Source organism: Furipterus horrens, unplaced genomic scaffold, assembly GCF_987537825.1.
Source record: "Furipterus horrens unplaced genomic scaffold, mFurHor1.1.pri manual_scaffold_7, whole genome shotgun sequence".
In the NCBI taxonomy this organism is placed as follows: Eukaryota; Metazoa; Chordata; class Mammalia; order Chiroptera; family Furipteridae; genus Furipterus; species Furipterus horrens.
Window position 1 is genome coordinate 93310994 of NW_028327177.1, and position 20627 is coordinate 93331620.

Below are 20627 nucleotides of genomic sequence, written 5' to 3' on the forward strand. Positions count from 1 at the left end.
AAGACTGTCAGCTGATGTCTCAAAAGGAACTTTTTAGGCTAGAAAGGCTTGGCAAGAAATATTCAAAGTCATGAAAAGCACGGACCTACAGCCAAGATTTCTCTACCCAGCACAGATAGCATTTAGAATTGAAGGTCAGATAAAGAGCTTCTCTGACAAGAAAAAAACTAAAGGAATTCAATCATCACCAAACCAGTATTATATGAAATGTTAAAGGGACTTAGTTAATAAGAAGAAAATCAAAACTATGAATAATAAAATGGCAATAAATACATATCTATCAACAATTGCATCTAAAAGACTAACTGAACAAGAACAGACAGAATCATGGATATGGAGAGCATTTTGATGGTTGCCAGATGTGGGGTGGGGTGGGGAATAAGTGAGGTTGTAAGGGGATTAAGTACAAATAACAGAATAGCCATGGGGATGTAAAGTACAGTACAGGAAATGAAGTAGCCAAAGAACTTACACTCATGACCCATAGACATGAGCAATAGTGGGGGGATTCCCTGAGGGTGAGGGGGCAAAGGGGGCAAATTGGGACAACTGTAATAGCATAATCAATAAAATATGATTAAAATAACAAATTGAGAAATTCTACTTTGTTTCCAAATAGGAGTAAATTTCAGTAAAAGAATAAGAGGTAAATACCTATAATGCTTTTCAAACAATGCAAACAAAATCACTATCACTATCCTAATCTGTTGACATATGCAGTACTTTTTAAATGAAATACTTTATCAAGATTCAATGCTAACTATTCACATGAATGTAAGACTTAGTGTTGGTCAATCAATAAGAGGTCTCTGTGACCTCCCCTATTATACAGAAGAGTTGATTATGTTCCTAGATTAAAAAGCGTTCTGTCAAATAACTGTTAAGTATGTTGATAGTGAAACTGAAGAGGAATTGTGGTTCTCTTAAAGGCTGACTGGCAGCATCACAGTTGATGATAGAACCGTTATGTTTTCTATCCCTCTGTCAAATAAGCTTTTTTTAAAAGTCCATAATATTCCCCATTATCTTTTGTCTAACTTCACTTAAGTTGCTTTTCTGTGATGTACTATCTTGATATTTTGTTGCATATTTGTTTCAATGGATTTTTCCCCCTTCACCTTACATATTTTCTATTGAAAAATAAAACAAGTGAAATATGTTATCTTAATTCTCCAGAGTATGTGTTTCATTCACTGAGACTTCAGTTTTCTTTAGCATATGTACAGAATTATCTCATGAAGTAGGAGTTTCAGATCATTTATTGGAAAGAAACTTTTTTTTAGGTCCATAGAATCTAGTGATGTCCTGACTTTCATTTCTGTTACGTGTCCTTTCTTAAGCTGGAGGTTCATCAGTTTTTTTCGTCTTTTAAAAAACAGCTTTTGGTGTTAAGTTGATTTTTATTGATTTTGTTTTCAGGTTCATTGATTTCTGCTCTTGGTTTATTTTTTCTCTCTGCTTATGTTGGAATTCATTTGCTCCTTATTTTCTAGTTTCCTAAGGTAAAAGCTTAGATGATTTTAGATTCTAATACAGGTATCACCTGCTTTCCAAAAGTTCATGTTATGCCACTTAGATTTTAATGGAAGACATACATTAGTATCTGCTTTTGTTAAGTGAAAAAAACCCAAAGAGGTTCTTTCTTTTATGAAGAAAGCCATTATTACCTTACTTTACTAATTAATCTTTTTTTAATAGTGAAGTGGCTGAACATGAACTATATAAACTATTCACTCGATGTCATTTCAGCTTGTGAAGGGTTTCATAGGAACACTCTTCTTGCAGATAGTGGTGGGAACATATATATGAATTTAATGCTATAACTGCCCTCCCAAGCACTTCTGTCACTGCCTCCCAGAAGACTTGATGTTTTTATTTTCATTTCAAAACATTTTTAAGATTTCTCTTAAGATTCTCCTTTGTGTCTTATTCAGAACTGTGCTGTATAGTCTGTAAATGTTTGGGGGATTTTCCAGCTTTCTGTTTTTGATTTATTCTACGATTCCATTGTAGTCTGAGAGTAGACACTATGATTTCTCTTCAATTTGTGAATGTTTGTTTATGGTCTAGAATGTGGTCTATCTTGGTGAATGTTCTACAGAAGCTTGAGAAGAATGTGTATTCTGTTGGATAAAGTAGTCTATAGATGTCAGTTATATCCAGTTGATTGTTGGTGATGTTGATTTAAACTATGTCCTTGCTGATTTCTGCTTGCTTGATCAATTCATTCTGATAGAGGGGTGTTGAAGTCTCTATAGTGGGTTCATATACAGGGTGGGGCAAAATTAGGTTTACAGTGTGAGTGCACGGAACACAAGTGTTTATTCTTGTATTATTATTTGACCCACCCTTTATTTCTCCTTGTGATATTTTGTTCACTTTTGCCTCACTTCATGTATTTTGACATTCTGTTGTTAGGTACATACACATTAACAATTGTTAGGTCTTGGAGAGCTGACCCCTTTATCATGAAATGCCCCTCATTATCCCTAACTTTCCTTATTTTTAAGTCTGTCTGAAATTCAGTATAGCTACTCCTTTCTTTTTATTAGTGTTAGCATGGTGTATCTTTCTCCATCTGTTTATTTTTTTGTTTTTTAGATGGCTGCTTTTTAAAAATACTTTGTTTCTAGAGAGACGGGAAGGGAGGGAAATAGAGAGGGGGTGTGCACACCCCCAACTGGGGACCTGGCCTGCAACCCAGGCATGTGCCTGACTGGGAGTCAAACCAGCAACCCCCTTCAGTTCACAGGCTGGCACTCAATCCACCAAACCACACCAGCCAGGGCATTTACTTTTTTAAAAGACTTTTTTAAAGAGCACTTTTAGATTCACACACACACACACACACACACACACACACACACACACACACACACAGACTTTTTTAAAGAGCACTTTTAGGTTCACACACACACACACACAATGAAGAAGGCACAGATTTTGCATATACCTCCTGCCCCAACACATGGATAGCATCTCTCATTATTAGCATCCCCTACCAGAAAGGTACATTGTTACAATCGATGAACCTATACTGACAGATTATAATCACCCCAAATCTACAGTTTACATTAGGGTTCACTCTTGGTGGTGTACATTCTTTCGGTCTGGAAAAATGTGTAATATATATCCATTGTTATAGTTATTTTCACTGCTCTAAAAGTCCTCTGTGTGCCACTTATTCATTCCTCCCTCCTGGCAACCATTGATCTTTTCACTGCCTTCATGGTTTTGCCTTTTCCAGAATGTTACATAGTTGGAATCATACAAGATGTAGCCTTTTCACATTGGCTTCTTTCACTTAATACTAGGCATTTAAGCTTCTTCCATGTCTTTCCATGGCTTGATAGCTCATGTACCACTTTTTATTTACCTACTGAAGGACATCTTGGTTACTTCCAAGTTTCGTCAATTATGAAAAAAGCTGCTATAAACATCCATGTGCAGATGTGCAGGTTTTTGTGTGGACATAAATTTTCAACTTTTGGGTATCAAGGAGCACAATTGCTGGATTGTAATGTTAAGTGTTTACTTTGGTAAGAAATCATCACACTCTCCAAAGTGGCCATACCATTTTTGCATTACCACCAGCAATGTATGAGAGTTATTATTGTTCCATATCCTGAGTAGCATTTGGTGTTGAGTGTTCTAGATTTGTGCTGTTCTACTAGGTGTGTAGTGCTACCTCATTTTAATTTGTTTTTCTGATGACATATGGTGTGGAGCATCTTTTCATATGCTTATTTGCAATCTGTGTATCTTCGGTGGGGTTTATATATTTGGTCCATTTTTTAATTTAATTTTTACATGTTTGGTCCATTTCTTATTTTTGAGTTTTAGGAGTTTTTGTATATTTGGATAACAGTCTTTTATCAGGTGTGTCTTTTGCAAATATTTTCTTTGTGGCTTGTCTTCTCATTCTCTTGATACCTATTTACTTTTAATCTATATGTCTATATTTACATTTAAAGTGGGCCTCCTGTAGACAACATATTGCTGGGTCTTATTTTTGATCCATCTCACAATCTGATTTATATTTGGTGCATTTAGACTGTTGATGTTTAAAGTGGTTATTGACATAGTTGGATTAATATCTACCATACTTGTAATTTTTCTAATTGCTGCACATGTTGTTTCTATTTCATTTTCTTTTTTTCCCCTGCCCTTTGTGGTTTTAATTGAGAATGATATATGATTGTGTTTTCTCTCCTTTATTAGTATATCAGTTATACTTTTAAAAACTTTTTCAGTGGTTTCCCTAGAGCTTGCAAGGTATTTTTACAACTAATCCAAATCCACTTACAAATAACACTGAACCCTTCACCAGTAGCGGTAGTACAGGCATACTTTGTTTTATTGCGCTTCACAGATGTGTTTTTCACAAATTAAAGGAAGATACTCCACCAGCGGAAGAATTACAGTTTGCTTTATTGAAATACTGGTTTTATTGTAATAGTTTGGAATTGAACCTACAATATCTTTGAGGTACCTGTACCTTAATAATAACAAATAATCCTAATTCTTCCTTCCAGTTCCTCAGATCATTGTAGTCATTAACTTCATGTATATACAAGCATACAGTTAAATACAGTATTGCTGTTACTCTTGAACGAACATGTATTAGATCAATTAGGAATAAGAAAAACTAAATCCAAGTTTCTGGTGTGTCACTTTCCTTCTTTCTAAAGAACTTATTTTAACACTTCTTGCAAGGACAGGTCTACTGGCAACAGATTTCCTCCATTTTTCTTTGAGACTTTATTTCTCTTTCAATTTTGAAAGATAAATTTTCAGGGTACAGAATTGTAGCTTGGTACAGATTTCTCTCCTTTTAAAAGATTTCACTCCATCTCTTTTTGGTGGCATAGTTTGAGAAGTCAGGTGTAATTCTTTGCTCTATCAGAAAGGTATTTTTTCCCCCATTTTCTTTCAAGATTTTTTTTCCTTTGATTTTATATAGTTTGAAAATGATATGCATAGGTGTAGGTTTTGGGGAATTTATCCTACTTGGTCTTATTTTTTGATGTATGGTGCCTGACGTTTACTAGAAATTCTCAGTCGTTACTGTTTCAAATATTCTGTCCCTCTTCTTTTGGTATTCCTGTTACATATGTTATACTCTTTGTAGTTATACCACAGTTCTTGGATAATTTGGTTTCATTTGGTTTGGGTTTTTGTGTGTGTGTGTGTGTGTGTGTGTGTTTTTTTTGGTCTTTTTTTTCCTCTTTGCTTTTTAGTTTTGGAGGTTTCTGTTGAGATATCCTCAATCTCACACATCCTTTCCTTAGCCATATCCAATCTATTAATAAGCCCACCACAGGCATTCTTCATTTGTAACAATGTTTACCCTCTAGCATTTACTTTTTATTCTTACAATTTCCATCTCTGCTAACATGCCCATTTGTTCTTGTATATTCTTTATCCTTTAGTGCCCTTAACGCCATTATAATTGTTTTAAATCTCTGGTCTGGTAATTCTGTCATCCCCATCATATCTGAGTATGCATCTGATGCTTGTTCTTATCAAATATTTTTGCCATTTAGTATATATTGTAAATTTTTTTATCGCTGGACATGATGTACTACTGGGTAAAAAGAACTGTAAATAGGTCGTTAGTAATGTCATGGTAAGGTGGAGACAGAGGAAGTATTCTATAGTTTGATGATTAGGACTCTGGACTGTGAATTTCACACGTGTTTCTCAGTATTTTTTTCTCTTAGGTGGGACAGGGACAGCTAGATTGCACTGGAGTTGAGTATTTACTTAGGCTCTGATAAAACTCCTGTAAATTAGGGTCTGATTAGTTTCTCATGAGGGCAGAACTTGTTAAGAACAGGATGCTCTGGCATTTTTGAGAATGGTTCCTTTCCCTCTCCTCCTGCTGGAAGAATAAGGGGATTTTTCTCCAACATTCACTGTGAGAAGCGGGCAGAAATCCAGAAGGTAAAACTCACGTAAGTGTGCTCTCTCCAACCTGTTACTGTGTTCCCTGGAGTTTTTAACTTTCAGTTGTCCATACTGAGCCTCCAGCAATTCCTAAATTACATTTCGGGTTTCTCTATCTGGCATAGGTTCCCACAGAGGTTTCTGTTCCTTTTAAGTTGTGACTCTCTACCTGACGGGTCGCCCCAATTTGTTGAGCACTGGTTTGTTTGTCCTATGACGTTTCTCCTGCATCTAATAGTTGTCAACTTTTTCAGTTTGTTGAGGTTTTACTTCTTGTTAGGGCAGAGTGGCAACTTCCAAGCTTCTTACATGCCTGATCAGGACCCAAGTTCTGGATCCAACTATCTTAAATGTGGAATTTCTAGTTCCTGGTCATGGAGGTGAAAGTGACTTCTGACTTGTCATTGGGAACAAGTGCTTATGCTTTCTGATGTCATGTGCAATGTTTCTTTAATGTAGATATTAGTTACCAATTGGTAGAATATGAAAACTTAGATTGAGTAATAGAGTAAATGGTTGGTAAATCTGCAAGAACATTATCTGAAGATCAGTTATAGGGAAAAATGAACCAGTTCCAGAATCTGAAGATTGAATTCTGACACAGTGATTAGAAATAATCTACTACCAGTAGTATACCTTTTCCAAGGATCAGCAGAGTGAGTGTTGGGATAGTATTGGCACACCAAGAACTCTTCTCAAACAACATTTGTTTATAATTAGCTTATTTTTAGGAAAATATTAGGAATGAAATAGTAGCTTTGTGTTCTTTATCTCTTTAGATCATCTAAATATTTTACTTTACAGGCTATATTAGTACTTGGCTATAAAATTTACTCTGAGAGTCATTTAAGCACATGTACATTTTTTAAAATATGCTTTATTGATTATGCTGTTAGAGTTATCTCAATTTCTTTTCCCTTTGTTCCCCTCCACCCAGTGACCCCCTTCTCTGCACTTGTCCTCGCCCCTTAGTCCATGCCCATTTGTTGTGCATATAGTTCTCAACATCTTCCTATCTATTCCATTCCCTCCTACTATGCTTAATTCCTGTACCATCTCCCTCCCTCTCCCCCTTCCCCCTCCCTGCTGACCTTCCCCCAGTATGTTCCCCATACCTATAATTCTTTTCCCACTCTCGTTGCCTACTTAGTTTGCCTTTGTTTTGATTCCCTAGCTTCTGTTGTTGGTTGTTGTGATACAGTTTTCATTTTAATGTTCATAGTTTTGATCCTCCTCCTCCTAAACAAGTCCCTTTAACATTTCATATAACAGTGGTTTGGATCTAATGAACTCCTTCAGTTTTACTTTGTCCTGGAAGCACTTTCTCTGCCCTTCTATTCTGAATGACAGCTTCACTGGATAGAGTAATCGTGGTTCTAGGTTTTTGTTTTTTATTACTTTGGATATTTCTTGCCAGTCCCTTCTTGCCTGCAGAGTCTCCTTTGAGAAATCAGCTGATGGTCTTATTGGGACCCTATTGTATGTAATTCTCCTCTTCTCTCTTGCTGCTTTTAAGATTCTCTCTTTATCCTTAATTTTTGACATTTTGATGATAATGTGTCTTGGTGTGGTTCTCCCTGGGTCCAGTTTATTTGGAAAACTCTGTGCTTCCTGGACCTGTAATTCTATTTCCTTCCCCAAGTTAGGGAAGTTCTGCTTATTATTTCACATAATTTTTCAATTTCTAGATCTTCTTCACCTTCTGGCAACCCTATGATTCAAATGTTGGCTGGCTTATAGCTGTTCCATAGGTTTCTGAGCCTCTCCTCATTTTCCTCACTTTTCATTTCCTCTTTTTGCACTGGTTGACTGTTCCTTCCCTATGTTCTGATTTGTTGATTTGATTCCTAGTTTTCCTTCCCTCACCACTAGTTTCGTATGTGTTTTCACTCATTTCAGCAGGACTAGCCTTCATTTCTTCCCCTTCTTAAGATCTTCTGTTAGGTCTGTAAGCATTTGTATAACCAAAGCTTTGAACTGTGCCTCAGAAAGATTTCCTATCTGCTGATCCGTTAGATTAGATATTTGTTGTCTGGTCAGCTGCGTCACTGGGATCTCTATCATGATCTGTACCATCCTGACAGTTTTGTGTTTACCTTTGCTTCCTCAGCATGGCTGTCACACCTCCTACGCAATAGGGGGTGGAGCCCCATGCACTCGTCACTACCGGGCAAGCCTTCTCACCACACTGGCGCTTCGTGTTGGGGTGGGGGGTCCAAGATGGATTCCTACTGTTACTCTCCATTGAGAGACCAGCAGCCTCCTCCTCCGTCCCCACGCCCTCTGGGCCTTACAGTCTGAGGTAATGGGGGAATGGGGGTCTGCCTTCTCCAGCGTTGGAATCGCGAGCTGACGGGTTTGGTCTGCAGCCAGGTATGCTCCCCAGCGCTTCTCGTCTCCCCTTAAATATGGGTGTCTGTGCTTACTGCCATCCTGCCGCCATTGCTGCAGCTGCCGCCACCAGCACAGCTTGACCTCTCTTCCCCAGCTTCGCCCCTCCTACCCATTTGGACGAACACCACTTCTTTATAACCTCATACATTGGACTTCCATGTAGCTTTATTTTCTAGAACTTCTGGTTATTTCTGGTTTTGCAGTAGTTGTAGTCCTTCTTAGTTGTGGAGGGAGACAGAGCATGTCAGTCTAGGCCTCCATCTTGGCCGTAAGTCTAAGAACACGTACATTCTTGATAAAATTTTTTTCTAGTATATACATTGTGACATGTTATCCAGCTGGCTAACTTAAAGGAAGTTAGCACTACTGGATGGTTACTTGGCTGCTTTTGTTTATTATTATGTTACTTCTGGACAACTATCTCTTTACCGTATTTTCACAAACCATATAAAATGCTTAAATGGTTATATTCTACTAAAAAATATTGTGAGAAATTAATAGCAAAAGCAACAATCTGGACTCAGGTAAAGAATAATGAAGGCAGCTGTACTAGTAAGTAGATACCTGCAAGATCCTTTGTGTTTTAAACGATACGTTGAGTCAGGTGCCTTCCTGAGCTTGCTAGGGATTTTTGCATTGTTCTCATGGTATGAACTTATATTGGGCATCAAAATACTCAGTTGGGGTCATGGGGCTTAGCACTGCCATCTGCAGGCAGGGAGCTAGATCTCAAGAACTGACCAGTACTTTTGGTAGCAGGGTTGTTTTTGTTTTTTGTTTTTTTAGGATGGGATGTATTACAGACTGAACAAGCTTTGCCCCTTGGATAGCACTAAAGAGGTGAGGGATGATGATTTAAAAGGGGAAGGGGGTTGCTTAACACTAAAAAGACAATTCAATTTTTAAAATGGGCTCCAAAGATATACAAGTGGCCAATAAGCACATAAAAGGATGCTGAACATCATTAGCCATCAGGGAACTGCAAATCAAAATCACAGTTAAGTGCCACTTCACACTAGGATAGCTATAATCAAAAGATAATGTGTTGGTGACACTGGAACCCTCATATATTGCTGGTGGGAATGCAAAATGGTATAACTGCTTTGGATAATAACCGTGTGATAGTTCCTCAAAGGGTTAATCAAACATTTTTCTATATGGTCCAGCAATTCTACTTTTAAATATATGTCCAAGAGAAATGAAGACATATGATCACTCAAAAACTTGTACACAAATGTACAGGATTATTCACAGAAGCCAAAAAGTAGATACAATCCAAAATCCATCAACTGATAAATGGATAAATAAAATGTGGTATGTCCATACAATGGAATATTATTCATTATAAAAAGGAACAAAGTACTGATACAAACCAAAGCATGAAAGAACCTTAAAAACATAATAAGTGAATGAAGCCAGTTATAAAAAGACTACATAATTGTATGATTCCATTTATATGAAATGTCTAGAATAGGCAAATGCATAGACAAAAAGGTAAGTGGTCCTGAGGAATTGAGGGGAAGGAGAAATGGGGAGTAACTGCTAATGAGTATGGGGTTTATTTTTGGGGTCAATCCTTGTCAATTCAGTTGACATGCAGTGACAAAAAGCCCTTCAGGAGAAAAAAGAAACATTAATTTTGGATCAAAATACCAAAACATCATGGGATTCTTTCACTTAGAAGAAAAAGGACACAAGTCAGGATGCAAAAAGCTGGATTTCTTTAGGTATGTAATAAAAACAACAACAACAACAACAACAACAAAACCCAATTACATTATTAACAGTACTAAATAATTCTACAGCTTCAGAAATATTCTTTGGTTTGATACCCAAAACACTATACTTCACCCAGATTTTCTGAGGGCCAGATTTGTTTCTAAATAATTTTTATCTCTAGATACACCATTCCTTCAAATTATTCCACAGAGGAAATAAAGATTATATGCAATACTTTGAAAAGTATGTATATTGGTCATCCAGTATAAAGAAGTCAACTAAATAAATAAAACCTAAACAATTCCCTACTGAGCTGATTTCAATTACAGTACACAAATGAGATGAAATTAGCAAAAATGCAAACGAGGGATAGTTCAATACAATGAGGAGATATACTTCAGCAACACTTGGGATAACATCACTAAAGTGAGTTACCGGGCAAAATGGATTGCATTATATAAACCCTTGACATACAAGCAACACAAAATGGACAGAAGATGACGATGATTCAGTTTATTTTTAGTGAAATTTCTCAAGGAAATGGAAAACTGTTGAGTAAAAAAATGACAATATAAACATGGATCTGACAATTTGTCAACAGAATGAATCCAGCTGTTAATTCTAGTTATATTGAGCGTGGCAGCCAACTGAACTAAAAGATTTAGTATTTTTAAGGTCTACAATTTAAAGATTATAATTTAGCCCTGGCTGGTGCAGTTGATATAGCACTAGCCTGCAAACTGAAGGGCCACCTGTTTATAGATTCCCAGTTAAGGAACATGCCTAGGTTGCAGGCCAGGTCACCAGTTGGGCAACTGCACACTGATGTTTCTCTCTCTCTTTTTCTCCCTCCCTTCCCCTCTCTCTAAAAATAAATAAAATCTTAAAAAATAATTCAGTCACCATTTAAAAATAAATAAAATTATCATTTATATATAGAATGTTAATTTTAGCACCTGGCTTCAATATGATTCAATACACTGTGAAGATAGCCAACTTATAAAATTAAAATATATCATGAATTTAGGGTTTCTTTTCAAAACCTAAGATATTTAATAGAGTTTAGTCTTTTTTAAATTTTTTTATTATAACTTGGTATCTTTAGCTACAGCCATCTCAGTTTTCTCAGGAATTAGTATTTAGGCACTCTTTCTATCTGCTGCTACTCTGTACTCAAATTAGGATTTTAAAAGTTGTAGATAGCCCTGGCTAATATGGCTCAATGGATTGAGTGCCAACCTATGAACTGAAAAGTCACCGGTTCAATTCCCAGTCAGGGCACATGCCTGGGTTGCAGGTCAGGTGCCTGGTTGGGGGCCTACGAGAGGCAGCCAACTGATGTTTCCCTCTCACATTGGATATTTTTTCTCTTCCTCCTCTCCCTCCAGTCCCCCCTCTTTGAAAATAAAAATAAAATCTTTTTTTTTTAAAAGGTGGGGTAATAGTGGAACATGGCTAAAGCATTTAAAAGATAACACTAGAAAGCAAATTCGAATTCATTCTCCAAAATCACTGAAGTAAACCTTTGTTTTTAAAGTACTCTTTTTCTGTTTGTTGTTACCTTAGGTTTCTATTCTTTCCAATTTATTTATATTCCAGGGCTTTTGTGTGTGTGTAACATTTTTTTCCCCAGATCTTTTCAAAAGAAGCAATGACACTGACCTTTCTAACTTGACACAAGCTTGTAAAAATAAGTAGGAATTGCTGAAGATGAGCTCTCTGGGAAATAAAAACATAGGACATTGTATAACCCATTGTGAATAATCTAGTTCATGACTGCAATAACATAATTGGACTAAATTTTAAGATTCATTGGTAGAGATACCACCTCACACCCACTTCGATAGCTAAAATTTTAAGAAACGTAAAATAAGTTGGTGAGGATATGAAGAAATTGAAACTCATATATTGCTGGTGGGAAATGTAAACTGGTATAGCCACTGTGGAAAGCATGTTGGCAGTTTCTCAAAAAGTTAAACACTATTACCATATGGGCCAGCAATCACTCATAGGAATATGACTGAAAGAACTGAAAACATGCCCAAGCAAAACTTGTACACAAATGTTCATAGCAGCATTATTCACAATAGCCAAAAGGTGGGAACAACTCAGATGTCTATTTGGATATACAAAACATAGTATGACCATACAATGCAATATTATTCAGCCATACAAAGGAATGAAGTACTGATACTACATGGATGAGCCTTAAAAACAGTGTGCTAAGCAAAAGAAGTCAGACACAAAAGGTCACATGTGCATGATTCCATTTTTATGAAATATCCAGAACAGGGAAATCCACTGAGGCACAAAGCATATTAGTAGTTGCCAAGGGCTGGAGGGGAGGAAATGAGGGAGAGACTGCTTAATGGATAAGGGGTTTCCTTTGAGGTGATGAAAATGTTTCTGAACTAGAGATGATGGTTGTACATCATGAATGTATTAAATACAATGGAATCACACACTTTAAAATGGTTAGTTTTATGTGAATTTCACTTCAGTTAAAAAAAATGCTTTGGTATTGTCATCTCAGAATGTAGTATCACTATTTTGAAGTTAGTGCTACAAAAATCACCCAAATTAATACAACTCTTTCAGTAAGTTAAAAGCATAGACTTTCTCATAAAGTGGGACCACTTTATGAATTGCAGTATTACCCACAGCAGTTAAAACTTTTAAAGTTGTTTCTTCTCCCAAAATGAAATTAGATAGCATTTCCTTCTAGTACTATATAGAGCAAAATATTAAAAATTTTGAAACAAAATGTTTTTGAATTATGAAAATCAGCATCAACTCAATTTTTTTTAGAGGAAAGATTTTCCCTATTGAGTTGTCATGTGAGTCTTGTGATAAACTAGTAGTGCAAACTTTTACCCTTCATTATATATATGGTTTTGGTTTTTGTCTCAAACTAGTTTGTAAGGAACCTCTGCCTGTATTTCGTAACTGGAGAATACGAGATCTAAAGGTGTCAGTTTCCATGAGGAAGATCTTCCCATGGTAGTATTCTTTGGACCCTCTCTCCTTTGTATTATGTTCCTCAGAGATCTACCTCCAGACTGAAACCACCACATTCTGAGAATAAGGCCTTAATTCTCTGAGAAGTCATCACCCAATGAAATTCTTGGAAATTTGAAACAATTGATACTAGTATTCAGAATTTTTAAATTATTATTATAGCCAGAAATGATGTGTTTGCTAATGAATTACAGACTACTAATGTATACGTCTAGTGGTAACTGTGCAAAAGTTCAATGAACAGGATAATGTGTTCTATAAATTCTTGGTCATTTATAATCAAGATAAAATTTTAGAATATTAATTCATACAGCAAGAACTAATGACATCTTGAAATGTGGCTCAACAGAGTTGCTAGACTTTCTATGTTTTATTAAAATTAAATGTATTAAAAATCCAAATGTAATTGAAAAATTGTCACAAAGATGGCTTTAAACACAAACATTTCTGAATGATGCTTTATTCTTACTTGATTACAAGGAAATTTTGATATGCTATTTATTCAGCTTTCTTAGTGTTCCCTGCTTTTGGACTCCAATCATACTAACATATCCGTATATTGAAGATTTAACCAGAATACGAGGCACTTCATAAGATTCTATATTCAGATATTCCAAAATGCTTGTATACAATCTGATCACACTGTTTAGTAAGCAAATAAAAAAAAAATTTTTTTGGTAAGTGCTTAAGAGTTTTTCTGACCAGAGCTCAATTTAGCTAGCCATGTTATTAATACAGGAATTGTATGTTTTTCTTGTGGGCATGAATATGTCATGTTACAATTTTTTTCTTTCAGTGTTTCTCAACTTTTTGCTTAGAAGTTTTTTGTTTTCTCTCAAGTTTTTGTTAAGAGCCCTGTCAACATGTTTATTTGAAAGAAGGCCAAAACAAAATTTTAAAAAGAAAAAGATTCTTGCAAAAGAATCAGACTCTGGCTTTAATATTTATATATTTGTAAACTGATGTTAAAATGATCTCAAAAATGTTATTTAGGAAAGCACAATTCAGTAACATCAATTTTTCATTTACAGCTTTTTCCTAAAGAAGATACCAAGAAACTTGCACCATAATTTTCCCCTCAAGTACTTTTAAGTACTTCAAGGTTCAAGCTAAAGTGCATGTAAAACCCTCTCATTCTCAAACTTACTAAAGTAAGAGGTAACAATACATTGAACAGGGAGCAGAATATGAAAGTGCAGACTACTTTATCAAGAGTTACGTTCTTATGGTATTGGGTTTAGAGATAAAAGAATGGAATGAAGGCTCTCACAACTGTGGAAAATCAGAGCACTTTTTGAAGTGGGTGGCCTTTTAATATATAAGCTAGAAATTAAAAGCAGAAATGAGATAACATTAGTTTTCCTAAACATCAGAAAAGCAACAGCTAAAGCATTACAAATTAGGTATGTTGATAAATGAGTTAGAAAAGCTTGGTTACCACTCTAGGCTAGACACTAATAGTGAAACTAATTTCTAATTTTATTTATTTTATTGTCTAATTTTAAAATAATTGGCTTCATACTAAAAAATTTTACAATACAGTATATAAATTATATATACAATGTTTCCCTGTAACTCAAACTATAATGTTAAAGCCTATAAAAGGAATAGTTTATTTCTGAGATGCTCAAAAGCCCTACCAACCACTCCCCCTTCTATTTATAAACCAACAATTGAAAAAATACATCTAGCACAGAAAGGCTTAATAGTTCATTCAAAATTTAAAGCCCATATCAGTAGACAGTTTCTCATAATGTATTGTGACATATTCTCTAAATCACCTGGTCAAATTTCCTGTTAATTTATAAACATTTTTCATGGGCAAGAGTAATTAAAGACAAAGTGATCAAGTTGACTTTGTTACTATTCACTCTGAATACTAAATTGTGCTTGCATCCTAAAAGTTAAATGAGCTGCAGTAAGAAAGAGAATATGAGTATGTTCATTTGTAACATACGCTAACAACTAAAATCCTAATAAAAGAATGAAAATGTTTATTGGGAAATGAAAGATGAGAAGCATAACAATTGGTGATAGTATATTTTAAGCTTTTGTTAAATCTCTGAAGTTGTATTAAATTGCTAACCAAATTGAGGTAGAGGTAAACACTGTTATTCCTTCTATGTATCAGAACTTAGGCCTTTCACCCTAACTTGTATGCATTTTCCCCTTAATTATATAAACATGATTCAATTTTAAATGTGTTATGATAGAAAAATTATAGCATCATTCAAATGTTTTTTGTTTTTTACAAAATTCTTCATTACTAGACTAAAAAAAAAAGTACTTATAAAATGTGCACAATAATTCAATGTCCCCTGCCAGTCATAAATATATTTTTCCTCCAAGTATAGCAAAAAAAGGTAGAGAAACTATATTATGCAAAGGTTATGAATAGTCATGTAATGAAGAACATAACCAGTAGAGTAAGAACTAAGAAGTCAGTGTCTAGTTTTCCTCTTTGAAGGTTACACATAAATTTTGATTCATATTAAACTTCCCTTACTAAAGCGGACTTAAATTCCATTAAACACAGATCTACTTCCACTTTAAATCACATACAAGTGCTATGTGATCAGAGGGATGGGAAACACTAGGTAAGGCCTGATGAGTGGTAACTTCTTCATGACTAGGTAGTGGAATTACCTGTTCAACCTCCAAAGCATTTAAGTCAATGAAAATGTAATCCAGACATCCATGAAAGCCACCAACATAATTTGTATAAGCAGGCTCACCACAAGCACTTTTCAGTTTTAGGAAATGGGTAAGAGACATGTTGCATCGTTCCTCTTCCCCATTGGAAGCCCAGTCTTCATGATTCTCTGGAATATTGCCATTGATGACAAAATGATACATTCCTGTTGATGGGGTACTATTAAAGTCCCCACAAAATATAACTGGTATGCCAGGATACAAATCACATGAGACGTGTCTAATGTGAGCCAAGGCTACTGCCATTTGAATGAGACGGATGTACCCACCTATGAATATAAAAAACAGTGTAAGTACTTTTTAAAGTTGCCTTTTAAGTTAAAAAAGAAAGAAAGAAAGAAAAGCTCACAAACTACAGCATCTGGGTGACACTGAAGATGTATATTTGTGTGTGTGACTGTGTGTGTGGGGGATTAGATGAAGGTGGTCAAAAGGCACAAACTTCCAGTTATAAGATAAATACAGCATGACTATAGTTAACACTGCTGTATGTATGGTATATTTGAAAATTGCTAATAGAGTAAAACCTATAAATTCTCATCACAAGAAAAAAAAATTTTTTTTTTTTTAAAAATCTAAGCTTGTGGTAATCATTTTGCAATGTATATTAAGTAATTATGCTGCACAACTTAAACTTGTATAATGCTGTATGTCAATTATATCTCAATAAGACTGAAAAAAAATCTATTTGTGGAAAACAGCTTTATATATATTGACCTTAAGTTACCATGTTTAAGTCGCATGTAAAAACCAATAAAACCTACCTTTGGGATGCCAGTAGAGATGGGTATTTGCAACACATATCTTTTTAGCAGAGTCCTTTGTAGACTGAAGAACAGAAATCTAAAACATATAGAAAGTGCCAAGACTTCAGCTGCTATCTGAAAATCTTCTGAATTTTTTTTTATCTAAGACTATGATGAAGTAACATTTTATTCTATATCCTTCCCATACTAATTAAGTATGATCATAATTATGAAATTTAACTTTTGTTAAACATTTTTTAATACAATAGTGCCCCCTTATCCACAGGGTATATGTTCTAAGATCCTCAGTGGATGCCTGAAACCTAACCCTATTTATGAGGTCTGTCCAGAAAAAGTCCAGCCTCTGTTAATATAACAAGAATGGTTTGCATGACATCGATGTAACCTGGAAGCCAAGGAGTGGATTGGAATGCCCATGTGTGAACAATGACAACTTCATTGTACTAGTCAGTGGGGGCAGTAGATGCCACTGAGTGAGCATGTATACTGTGTGGCTGTGGCAATCAATATGAGTAGAGCAATGGATCTGCATCAAATTTTGCATTAAGCTAGAACATTTTTCTGCGGAAACTACTGGGATGATTTAGAGTGCTACAGCTATGGGCAACTGGTGACTGGCAGCTTCATCATGATAACATGCCTGCTCATGCATTATGTCTCATGCAGAGGTATTGGTGAAACATCAAATCACCCAGGTGACTCAGCCCCCTACAGCCCAGATTTGGCACCCTGTGACTTCTAGTTTTCCCAAAACTAAAATAACTTCTGAAAGGGAAGAGATTTCAGACCTTTGATGAGATTCAGGAAAATATGATAGGGCATCTGATGACGATTGGGAGAACTGTGTGAGGTCCCAAGGTGCTGACTTTGAAGGGGACTGATGCACCACTGTCCTATGTACCATGTTTCTTGTACCTTGTATCTTCTTCAATAAATGTCTCTATTTTTCATATTACATGGCTGGATACCTTCTGGACAGACTTCATATATACTGTTTTCTCCTGTACGTATATACCTCTGATAAAGTTAATTTATAAATTAGGCAAGGAGAAGTTAATAACTAATAGTAAAACAGAACAATTATAACACTGCATATACAGTAATAAAAGTAATGTGAATGTGCTCTCTCTTTCTCTCAAAATACCCTATTGTACTAGGCATTGTGACAGTGTCAGTCTCTTAGAACAGTTACTTGAGCACAAGCACTGTGGCACCATGACAGTCCATCTGATGCCCAAGACAGCTACCAAGTGACTAATGGACAGGTAGCCTATACTGCATAGATATGCTGGACACAGGGATGATTAGTGCTGAGCTAGATAGAGTAGGAGGGTATGAGATTTCATCATGCTGCTTAGAGCAGCAGGCAATTTATTAATAACATGTATGAATTGTTTATTTCTGAAAATTTTCATTTAGTATTTTTAGAGTGCAAGAAACTGAAACCATGGCTAAGGGCGACTACTGTATAAACAGGACAAAGAATAACATGCTTCAGTAACAGCCTAACACATGCAAGTAGTATAAAAAGAATATACTTTAGATGACAACAACACCAAGATTGGAGATAGTGCCAGCTTTGGAGTGAGACAGACCTAGGTTTGATTACCCACTCCACCATTTACAGCAATGTGACCTGGAGCCACTTTTTTCCTAAGCTAACTTCATCACTGGTTAAAAAAAAAAAGAAAATTATCCTCCCTCAAGGGGTATTGTGGGGTGGACTCAATTAAATGAACCTACATGGATGTTCATGAAACACAGTAGTCGATGAAAAAAAATGGTAGCTACTTTCTTACTTTGCACAAAACCAATTACCTAAAAAATCTGGACAAACACAAAATAAATATGTTTTTTAAGAAAGTAAGATAGCTTTTCCTGGAGAGGGAGCTCAGTTGGTTAGAGCATCATCCTATTCACCAAGGCTGCCAATCCCTGGTCATGGCACAGACAATAAACAACCAATGAATGCATAAACAAGTGGAACAACAAATGGATGTCTCTCCCCCGCCCCTCTCTCTAAAAATCAATTAAAAAAAAAAAAGCCCTATGATAGCCTAAACTAAGCAGCAGCTAGTTAATACCATACCCAGTGATAATGGAATATCTAACTAACTATAAGATTCCTGGCTCCGCACTTGTGTGAACTTGGATAAGTAAATTTGTCTATTTCCCCACTAATAAAATGCGAAGAATAACAGCTCAATAACTATATGCTAAATGAATGAACGAAGGCTAACCTTTGTGTTGAAGATACAAGAGCAAACACCTTTCAGTAAAATCTGGATGGTTTCATCTAAATTATAAGCAGCCCCACCCCCACTCCCTTTCCAGGACCCTAAAAGTGGGCGAGTATGTAAAGAGATCGGTCAAGCTACTTTACCTGAAGGACAGAAGATCGCTGGAGCACCCTCTCCTGTGCCAATGGATACAAAACTAATTTCTCCAGCAGTTCTTTGTGAAGTGGGTCGGACTCCAGGGCTTCATGGAAAGAAATGTCATGCTGGCTGAGGAGACTGAACTTGGACTTTCGGTAGAAAGTAGCCAGGCCTTCCTGCTGCTTGATTCGAAACATGCCCTCCAGCCCAAAGGCCTCGAGAGCGGGCACCAAACTGTCTGTAAACACACTGCGGTCAACCTCCTGCAAACAGATGAGGTCGGCGTTGTACCCGGTGAGTTCCTTCTGGATAAGGTTCTGGCGGTAGTCGAGCTCCAAGGCGTAAGGGGCACAGTATGGATATAGGACGGTACGCGAAAACTCAGTTTGGGCGTACGTGTCAGCGAGGATGTTGTAGGAGACAGTGCGGATGAGAGCGTCGTCCGTCACCTTCTTAGTATAGAGATGCCGGTGATCAAAGGTGCAAGTGCCGGGCCCGGCCTCCACTGGACACACACTTTCCAACTCCCGGCTTGGCCCGAAGCGCTGCCCATTGCCTGGGGTGCAATGAAGCTTGAGCCGTAGCCCGATGTCTGCGTTGGACGGGGTGTAGACACGCTGGTCCACACCCGTTTCCGTCCAACTAACAGAAGGCGAGGAGCGAGACAATGACGAGGAGCCTCCGTCCTCAGGCTCCACCGATCCGGGTTTGGATTCCCTGTACCAGCGGAAGAGAGAGCCGGCGGGATCCCCAAATTCGAGGCTAAGCTTGGGGCAAACCGGGAAGCCGGCCATGATGTAGCGTGGCAACTGCAGCTCCGTGAAGGCGGGCGGGTTGCGCTCCACTTTGTACTTGACATCGCCGATCTGCAGCACAGCGCCGTCCTGCCAGGCGTCCACATTGAGCACGTCTTCAGCCACTGCCTCCTCCCGGTAGTACAGCTTCACCACAGGCTCGCAGGCCGCAGCCGGCTCGGACCCAGGTCCCGCACAGGCCACGCCGCCGCTGGCGTTTGGCCGGTTTTTCCTGCTTTTCTTAGCGGCAGCCGCTTTAGCGTGGCCTTTGAGGGCGTTGGTGGCGATCCGGCTGAGGGCTCGACCCAGCGGCTCACTTTGGTCGCGCTGCATGTTCTTGTGGCTGCCGTCGGCCAGCGCGAACGACAAGCTTAGTTTAGGTTCGGAGGGCACACAGCGCACTACAGCGCGCTCCATTGCGCCTGCCGCCGTCTCAGTTGCAGTCTCGGCCCGACTGTGCCGCTCCACGGCCGCGCGGACCCCACGAAGCGCGGCGCGGGCGCCTGGGAGCCTCCACATGGACCTGGTGGCCCAGCGGCTGACGTGACAGGCGGCTGCTAAGTCTCAGGTGGAAACAGAGCAGACGCAACCCCGGGCTCTGGGACCCATTCAGTCCCACAACTTCCGGCCGGCGACAAGAAGGCGGAGGTGCTCCCGTCAGGCACTTTCGCCTGGTCCGCTCACATGCTCGTTTTTTCTAGCCAGTTATGTCCCTAATAGCTCCCAGTTTAACTTTTATCTTCAACTTGAGTCATAAAGAGGAGGAAATGAAGGAAACAAAGATGCCAGAGTGAAATATTAATCTCTATTATTTTACCGAAAGTGCAGTTAGAGAATAAAAGGGAAGGTGCGCCCATCCGGAAGTGGGTGGGCGGTCAGCTTTCCTGAAGGAGGCG

The 20627-nt window shown here is 37.6% G+C and overlaps 1 protein-coding gene across 1 annotated transcript; it reads right to left on the reverse strand.

Moving 5' to 3' along the window:
• Positions 1–14787: 14787 nt before the first annotated feature.
• PDE12 (phosphodiesterase 12) lies at positions 14788–20381 on the reverse strand. Its single transcript, XM_090283985.1, has 3 exons — positions 18943–20381; positions 16557–16635; positions 14788–16061 (listed from the first exon to the last, which is right to left on the reverse strand). The coding sequence occupies exons 1-3, from the start codon at positions 20248–20250 to the stop codon at positions 15619–15621; spliced, it is 1830 nt and encodes a 609-aa protein (XP_090140111.1). The 5' UTR covers positions 20251–20381; the 3' UTR covers positions 14788–15618.
• Positions 20382–20627: the final 246 nt, after the last annotated feature.